The following is a 9677-nucleotide window of genomic DNA, read 5'->3' as shown; positions in this document are numbered from 1 at the left end:
TTATATATTGCTTTTGTAAGGTTTTTTTTTTTGCATTTTTGGTAGTAACTTTTTGTTTAGATTAGTAAGAGATTAGCCTTTAAAGAAGAATACCCTAATTTGTATGCATCCTTTTTTTTTTAATAAAAAGAATCCTTTTTACTATGAGAAAATTAAAAAATGTCTATTACAAACTTAATAAATCATAAGTGGCACAACCCAAACCTTGAAATATGTTAGGGTTGTTTACTTTATTAAATAACCCCCACCTCTTATTTTCCTTTGGGGTCAAATTCTTCCCATATTGCAAGATTTTCTATCATTGTAATACAGAGTAGAAATCATTCAACAATTTTCAATGTACAATCAGTAATACTTTATGCAAGATACAAGCCATGCAAGTATACAACTACTGTTAGTAATCAATTTCCGTGCTTGTACCTTATGGGCATACAACATAAAAAAATACGGAGTAACTTTAGTTGTCCTTTACAAGATACAACCAATTGTACATGAACGATCCTCGAAACCTTCTAGCTACTAGCCTTCCGTAATAATATCAAAGAGAGGTCATGAAAACATAGCCCAAAACACAAATGCTACAAGCCACTACGCCGAAGGAGGCCCAATAATTTTGTGCGTAATTAAGATCCTTTTCTTTCTTTCTAGATCCCGCTTTAAAATAAGCAACGTTTTGCTTTGTTACTTCATCATGCTTTCTTAAATAGTATTTATCTCTCTTCGCTCCAAATCTTCAGTTCTTCCCTAAATTGTTTTCTGGTGACTGGTGAGTATATTAGCCGCTTAATTACTTTTTTGTCTTCAATTTCTTCTTATTAATCGAATATCAATTGCGTTTTTGTTGATTGAATTTCGAGCCCTGTTTTCCGAAAATTAGGGTTTCATACAGTGTGTTGAAATTGAACATTTTAGGTAATGGCGACGAACGAGGCTAAACCAGCTTCCGAAGAAGCTAAGATGGATCTTTTTGAAGACGATGATGAATTTGAGGAGTTTGAAATCGATCTTGGTAATAATTTTGAAACTATTGTCTTCGTTATTTTGATTTTTAGCTTATTTTTTCATTGCTGTATTTTGATTCCATTGAATTCTGGTACAACCTAGCAAATTAGCAATTTACTAGGTTTTGATTTACGTTGTTTTTTGTCTCTTTGATCTTAATTTAGTATATGCATGTTCCTTATTCTCGATTTGAGGAAAAGGTTGTGTGATTTCTGCCCATTTTTGAATTGAAATGTTGAAATTTTAACTTTTGCTCAAAGTGGAATGTGGTCATACAATCCTCTATTACGCTGGTTATTATGAGTTTAAAAAAATTGCATACAGTTTTAAGCATTAGATACCATGTTAGATTGATAATAACCTCCATTTCTGTTTGTGGTTGGACTGTTGGATGCATTATGTTCTTTGCCTCTAGAATCTTAAGCTACTTTATTGCTTAAAAAGATGATTTGGCTGATAATTGAAAATGTGAGTGTTGAAAGGGAAGAAGGTATCCAAAAGATATGAGGGTTTTCCTTTCTAGTATACAAGAAGATAGTTGCACTGGGTAGGCAAATGCAAGCGCAATGAGCTTAATAGCTTATGCACGTGTACACATATAAAGACGTACTGATAATCATATGTTGATCTGGTCGAAAATAAGATGACCTTAGATTGTGGTTTATGGCTTGTTATGTTAGTTAGAAATGGTGAGTTGTTTGGGATCTGATTCTCCAATTTATCCTAACAGAGGGTTATTTTGTGTCGATCAAGTTCAAACAATGTGCAACTCTGAAGAAGAATCAAGGAATAAGGCTCTTTGAAACTATTCTAGACATATATGATAGACCTATTTTCCGGAGTAGTGCAAGCTAACAAATGTTTCAAATATACTATTATTTAATGGGAAAGCCATAGATTTGACAATTGCATGCCAAATTGGTGAAGCTAAGAGTTAGGATGTTGGGTTGTATACCACATAGTTTATTAGTTGTTTCCACCACAAATGGCCTTGGTTATACCATGGTAGGAGAAAAGATTGATAAACATGGCAAATCATGTGCTTAAATTAAATGTCCATAAGAAAATCTCTTGACCAGAATTTAATCAAATAGAAAACTAACCTACGAAAGTCACAATAAAATTTAAAGTGAAGTAGTAGATAGTAATCAACATCAGTATCAGCTTCGGGGAGGGTGTAGGTCCGTAGGATCACACAAGACAGCAAGTTTGTCAATCTCCGCTATCTTTTTTAACTTGTGAAAAAATACCAGCTATCATTTCAGAGCGTAAACGAGCTTCTGCTTTAATCAATTTTTCAAAAGGCACATTGTGGTGGTGTATTAGGCTAATAAAAGTATTTCGTAGCTGTAACTTCCAAGGCTCCATCAAAGTGGTACCCTAACCACATGCATTACCTTGTCCTCGACAGGCTCTAACTCCTACTACTTGAAGGCTCATTAGGGAACTTTGTGATGTATTTATGGTAGTAGATCTTGTGAAGCCTACTTTGATATGCTCCTTGTCCTATAATACTTACAAAGCACAAAAGATGTGTCTCTAAATACAGTAGAAAATATAATGGATGCAATTACAATGTTAAAACTACTCTATCATGTTTTTTATATCGATGATGTGTATTAATACCATTGCAAGACTAATAACTTAATGCTTTATGAAGAGATTAATAACTAAGCATTATCATGAACTAAATTCATTGCCATATAAACTTGTAATAAACTGGTGGCAGTTATTCAAGAGCACATATGTGCACAATTTCGGACCTTCATGTTCTTCTCAATCTGAAAACCTCCATGTTAACTTCTCACAATAACAATGACGTCCTCTATGATTGAACCCTTTCCAATTCATATTGCAACTTAGGTTATTATAACACTTATTCCGGAAGTTGCAATGTGAATTGGAAGGGGTCCAATCATGGAGGACGTCATTGTTGTTGTGAGAAGTTAACATGGAGCTTTTCAGCTGAACTTGAAGGTTCGAAATTGTTTACATATGTGCTCATCTTTCTAATAACTGCTGCCATTTTATTACAAGTTTATATGGCAATAAATTTAGCTCATGATAGTGCTTAGTTATTAATCTAATCATAAAGCATTAAGTCATTAGTCTTGCAATGGTATTAAGACACTTTATCGATATTCAAAACATGATAGAGTAGTTTAGACATTGTAACGACATCTATTATATTTTCTCCTGCATTTAGAGACCAATTTGGACTTGGATGTGTGCTTTTCAAACCATTAAGTGGGCTTTGTAATTCAGTATCTTAAAAACCATAACGGAACGCCATGATCTCTTTTTAGAGCTTATAAAGGGAGGGAATTCTAAGAAGTAACTCTTTCCAACCAAGAAAGGTGTGGGAGTTTTGGGGGTGTGTCATCTCAAAGCGAGATTGTTCTCATCGTAAGACACACGAGATCAGTCTGGTTGACAAGAGGATAAGGCTCCCGGTAGCTACAACCTGCCAGGATTAACCCCGCCGTGTGGGTTCTTCTCAAAGGCATTCTCAATACATCCTAAGTATTTGGAGGAGGCTCGGCCTGCAAGCTCTAGCATACTCTAGTAGACAGCGTAACCAATCCAGCTAAGTTATTAAACCTGAAATTGTACCCTTAAGGTGAGAGGTCGTAATGCCAGAGGAAGTGTGGCCAGTAGATGAGGTCGAAGATGGCTAGCTTTCTTGCTTGCTTTCCGTTCGCAAGGATCACGAACGTTTAAGAAGAAGCAAGTGAGTAATTTCCTTCTTTGCTAAGGGACTAAGCTAGCAACTCGTTCTTGTTTCAAAAAAAAATAAAAAAATCTAGCAACTCATTCTGTCTCAATAAGGCGAGGAAGTCTTATTTGTTGTTCCTCTTTTTATTGGATTGCACGAAACTTTGCTTGTTTCTGCCCCCGCTCCTTTCCCGGACTCCAAAAAGGTAGGGAAAGTGAGCAAGGGGCAGAGTCCATATTGTAAGTTTTCGACGAAACAACACCTCTTGTTCAATCGGGTATTATGGGGTCTTATAGCTAAAAAAGCTTTGCTTAATCAGCCAAGGGAGGACAACATCAATCTGTGACTTAGATACCGACATTGATGAATCGAACCTAAAGAAATGCAGCTATCTTTGCCTACCCCATCCGCCCTTTGTCAGAACCAAGAATCAAAGAAATTTGCCCTTTCTTCCTGATTTCCCTCCCTGACTCGGGCTGAATCGATATCTTGGTCGATGTTCCCATTCTCAATTAGTCTTCCTAGACTACGTTTCTTACTCACCCCTGCTGGCATAAAAAGAAGAGCTTTTCGGGTAGCAAGTCAGATCTTGGAATGCCAAATTCCTTTCTGTTTCCGCTCTATCTGCCAAGGGGAGACACATCTTTTGTGCTTTGTAGGGTATTATGAAACAAGAGACGTAACAAAGTAGGCTTCACAACATCTACCACTGTAAATACATCCCAAAGTTTCCTAATGAGCCTTCAAGTAGTGGGAATTAGGGGAGTGGTAGCTCTAAAGCCCGTTTAGGACAAGGTAATGCATATAGTTAGGGTACTACTTTTGATGAAGCCTTGAAAGTTACAGCTACAAAATACTTTAAGTAGCCTAACATGTCACCACAATGTGCCTTTTGAAAAGAGTGATTAAAGTAGAAGCTCATTTATGCTCCGAGCTGGTATTTTTTTTGGATTTCAAGGAGATCGAAAACCTTGTTGCCTTGTGAGATCCTCCACCCTTCCTGATGCCGATGTTGATGCTACTGCTACTATCTACTATCTACTACTTGACTTTAAATTTTATTGTGCTTGTGTACGTTAGTTTTTTATTTGACTAAATTCTAGTCAAGAGATTTTCTTATGGACATTTAATTTAAGCACATGATCTACCATGTTTATCAATCTCTTCTCCTCATTATGAATATTGTAACTTTGAAAGAAGAACCCTAACATGTTATCATTAAAATCCGTGAACATGGGTTGGGTACCCGAACCCATATAAACTCCGCGTCATTTTTTTATTTTTTGTTTCATTTTTTGTTAGGCTTTTGTTGTATAAGACTGACAACTCAAGCCATTTTATAAAATTGTTACTTGTTGCCTAATGTGGTGATTATCATGTCATTGTGAACTCATTATTGAGTTACTTTCTATAGTCTGTCTTCGTCGGGTCTTTTTTCTTTATGTTTTGTGTATAGAAGTATTAAGATAATTTACAATTAATTCTTGATGAGGTAATATTAAAAATATTTGCAAACATAAATTTCTAAAAAAAGTAAAGATGATTTTTCAAATTAATCGTATATCTAGGGTTAAGTTGGGTGCCTTAGATGACTTCCCTTATTTTGCCTTATTGTACATGCTAGTTGTGGTTTGTGATGAAGTTCAGTGGTATAACCCGACCTATAAACCTTTTTAATATTGTTAATTCCCCACTTAGCTTTTAATTGTCTTGAATTAGTAATTGAAATAGATCCAAACCAAAACCTTGACTTAATTTGCTTGTCTAAATGATAACATTTGGTGAATGATCCAATATCTCTCATGGGATCGACCCTTTTTTACCTTTGCTACTAGTTAGTGAGACCGAGATAGATTTTTCTTATTGCTTTAAAATTTGATATGCTAGCCCACAAGCTAGATCAAGCAACCCTTACAGCTTTGGCGAAAATGTGTCCATGAAACTAAGCAGAGTATGCCCACTTGTTGAGTCCACTAGTTAATTGATCCTTGGCGGGGATAAGAAATCCTTCGGACAAACCCTATTTAGGTCCATAAAGTCAACGCACATCCTTCGGGAGTCATTGGCCTTCATGTCCATCATTACATCCGCCAACCATTTGGTGTAAGCGCTAGGTTTGATTAAATCTGCATCCTGAAGTTTTTTACTGCTTCGGCGATGGTCTTGTTTTTCTTGGCTAGTAGATTCGCTACTTTTTTTTTACAAGCCAATGTTCTAGGATTGACACTCATCTTCTAGGAGATGATCTTCGGACTAATCTCTGGTTGTCAACCTAAACAGGGAAAGAAATACTACCTCCGTTTGCAACATTTACCCAAAATGGAAGCTAACTATTATTTTCAACAAACTTCTTTTTTCCTTTTTTAGTAAGTTTTTTCAGACAAAAAGACCAAAATGCCCTTATTTAAAAATTATTAACACCTAATAGTATACATAATCATAAACTATTATAACACTAATCTAACCCAAAGTTCATTCATCTCCCTCAAATCTTTCATCTTCCACCTTTATTCATCAACAACAACAATTTCATCTTTCTCTCTCCTCCTTCAACCTCAAGCTCTTTCATCAACAACAATTTCATCTTCCTAATTCAATTAATCATATTTGAGAAAGAATTTCTTAAAGAACAACGAATTGAAGAAGAAGATTCAAGATTTAGTACAACAATGAAGAAGACGGCGAAGAAGACAAGTTTGGTGGTTCTAGGTTTGAGTGACTTAGGGTGGATTAGAGCCGGATTACGGTGGTTCTGGGTTTTATTTACGGTGGTTTTGGGTCCGAATTGGGGTGGATTTGGGTATTGTAGATCTGGGTTGGGGTTCGGTGGTGGTTTTGGGTCGTGGTGGTTCTGGGTGGTTTGTGGGTTGGTTTTTGGTGGTTCTGGGTGGCTCGATTTTGAGTCGTTGTGGTTCGTGGGTGATTTTGGGTTGTGGTGGTTCTGGGTTTGTTCTGGGTGGCTCGATTTTGTGGTGGTTCGTGGGTTGGTTTTTGGTGGTTTTGGATTGGTTTTGGTGGTTCTGGGTGGTATTTGGGTGGTACCGGGTTTGGTTTGTGGGTCTGGGTTTGGGCTTGTGGGTGTGGCGTGGCTAGGTGGTGTGGGTGGTGGTGAAGGCGGTGTGGGTGGTGACAGTGGGTTAGTTTGGCTAGAGTATTATTCACTCTCTCTCCCCTCTTAGCTCTTAATTATGTACCCTGAAGTTTCATTCCTCCCCCGCCCCCCCCCCCCCCCCCCCCACCCCCCTTGTTGCAAATTACATTTAATGGAGAAATTATAAGAGAATTTTTTTTTTTAAAATTAAAGGTGCATTATGGAATATGACTTGAAATGGGAGGGAGTTTTTGACCTTGTGATTCAAACTTTCAAAGAATACCTTCTCTGGCCTTGCATTCACTGTGTCTTCTCTCACCCCTTCATGCCGTCTTCCTAACTTTTATTGCTTTGCTGTTTGGAAATTCCCCCATCCTTGCGTGTTGTATTCATTTTTTACTGTTATGTGTCTCTTTCCATAATTCCTTCATTTTTTTTAACTTAATTTTTGGTGTCTAGCATCTTTTGATGCATGTGCCTCCTCCCTCTGCCACAGCGACTCAACTTTCGAAGTCTTGATACCATATGTTTCTTGGTGAAACTCATGGCTTGAAAAATTAAGCTCCCTTTTTTTTACAAATGCTGTGAACATTTTTGTTATATTGCACTTTTGAGGTAGTGTCTTTCATTAATAAGGAACTTTTTCCAACAAGCATCTGTAACTAAGAATAATTTGTAGCTTTTAATCATTACCGCACATACCATTGTTCCGAAATCCAGGGCTCTATACAAGCCAGGTGTTTGTACATTACCAAAATGCCAGAGTCTGGTTTATTATTGTTTACTCTGATAGGATTATGTAGCTTATGCTAACAAGACTACAAGAGTCTACCCACTCCAGGAGAATTTCATTGTAATTTGTGGGGCCTGGTAGAGAAACTAGAGAAAACATACATTTTACCAAAATGGTTTGATTATTGGGTGAGTGAGAGTCAGCATTTTTGATAAGTTTAACTAAAGTTGAGTAATCGTAGTAGCATGAAGCTAGGTGTGCATCCATCGCCAAAGTGTTGCGTCTGGTTTACATTCTCATTTCATTGATTTTTATTGGCTAATTGCATCTTGACTATTCTGTAGCTTTTGGGACCTGATTAAACTTGATTTGCAATATTATAGATGGAGTCTCTAATTTTTGCATTAATATGTAACATTTGAATTCTCAGTAAGCAGTAGAGTGCGCTTTGCAATTGACCTTGGGGTGGGGAGTATGTGATGGGAACAGGGATTCCATAGTCTGAGGACTTGTAACCTGTATTTTCAGCACTTGTCTCCCTTTATCAAGGCTTAACTATCAGTGTGCATTACTATGTTCACCCCCCCCCCCTTCTCTCTGTAAACTATATCTGTCAATACATTCAGGGTACCGTGATTCAACATTTCTGTATAACATTTAAACAGAAGAGGACAAAACCATTGTAACCTTGCAAATGGATAATCTATGCTTTCAATGTGGATTTACACTTGCTTTGGTTTCACAATTGATTATGTATTACTACTACAGAGTGGGACAGCAAGGAAGGCAAGGAGGTGACTCAGCAGTGGGAAGACGATTGGGATGATGATGATGTCAACGATGACTTCTCTCTGCAACTAAGGAGGGAGCTTGAGAGTAATGTTGCTGAAAATAAATGAATCAGTTGCTGATGGCTATTGGTTATTTTCAATCCAATTATCATCTTTCTCAAAATTAAGTTGAGGTGCCTTTTATCCCTGTGGTAGTTAATGTCTCAAACTTTTTATTACGGGCGATGTGGAATTTTATTAATGGAAATGGAAGTGGAAGAAGATAGTTGGTCATGTTAAACTTTTAGTTGGTATCTTAGGAACATCTATGGATTCTATGGACCATTATGATTAGTTGAACCTGTTTCCTTTGTATATTTTTCGACAGTGTTTGGCTAAGCTTTCAGCTTTTGCTTTTCTATATTCTATATTGATATTATGCGTTGACCATATATTTTCCTAAAATATTGATGAAGTTTTTTATTATGGGTTTGACTTTTTTTTTTCATTACAATAAATATGGTTTAGTAGATTGATTTTGAAAAGATTATGTAGGAAACATCGTAATGTAGCTTCTCCTTACCTGTACAAAATTTAAACTTGCTGTTATAAAATACAGATTTCGATAGTTAAGCCCATTCAGGATAATACTCTGTATATTTAAATTTTTTCCCTTTTATTACTTTTAAGAGGAAACGTTAGGCGAATAATATTATTAAGTCAAATTGAGTTCTGTCAAAGTTAAAAAGCTTTGGGGTAAACTGTCAAACCATACAAACATTGACTCACTAGTATTGTATCTAGTTATAAGATGTGTTAATGTATTATCCGTCCGATGAATATTACTACATTTAAATGAAGTAAAGGCATGCTTCAATCTCTTAATGTCATCATACATCCCTTTATTCCCCCTTTATTACTTGATTTAACAATAAAGAAGAGTAAAAAAAAAAAAAATACTATGGAGTACCTATTAAGCTATTACTACGTTACTATATCAATTTTGGGCTTTTGGCCACTTTACAAGCTAGTTTAGGACGATGCTTTCAAGTTTCAATACCTTTGTTTGTGGCTTTTTAATTTTCATTCTGATTTAATATCAATTGGCTTTTCAGTATTTTCGCCCGATTTTGTTGAGTAGCTTTCCTTTCAGGAAGGACTTGTTAAGACCCCAACTTCAAAAGTCCTCTTTATGTGCCCACAAGCTAATAATATGAAATGACACCACAAGCCCCAAAATTAAAAAGGCAAAAATAGGGACACATAAATGATTGTTCCACCATTATATGTGCAATGTCCCATTACTATTGATAGCAATAATTTTAAAGAGAATTTGCTTATTACAACCCTTTGGATTATTGATAA

At 36.3% G+C, this 9677-nt stretch overlaps 1 protein-coding gene across 1 annotated transcript; it reads left to right on the top strand.

The window, feature by feature from the left end:
- Positions 1-622: 622 nt before the first annotated feature.
- On the top strand, positions 623-8766 carry LOC110686661 (protein DELETION OF SUV3 SUPPRESSOR 1(I)-like). Its single transcript, XM_021863264.1, has 3 exons — positions 623-766; positions 913-1009; positions 8311-8766. Exons 2-3 carry the CDS (start codon positions 916-918, stop codon positions 8439-8441), a joined length of 225 nt encoding a protein of 74 aa, XP_021718956.1. The 5' UTR covers positions 623-766; positions 913-915; the 3' UTR covers positions 8442-8766.
- The last annotated feature ends 911 nt before the right edge of the window (positions 8767-9677 follow it).

The sequence above is a fragment of the Chenopodium quinoa genome, unplaced genomic scaffold (assembly GCF_001683475.1).
Source record: "Chenopodium quinoa cultivar QQ74 unplaced genomic scaffold, ASM168347v1, whole genome shotgun sequence".
NCBI lineage: Eukaryota > Viridiplantae > Streptophyta > Magnoliopsida > Caryophyllales > Amaranthaceae > Chenopodium > Chenopodium quinoa.
The sequence above is the reverse complement of the archived record's forward strand: the minus strand, read 5'-3'. Positions and strand labels throughout refer to the sequence as shown.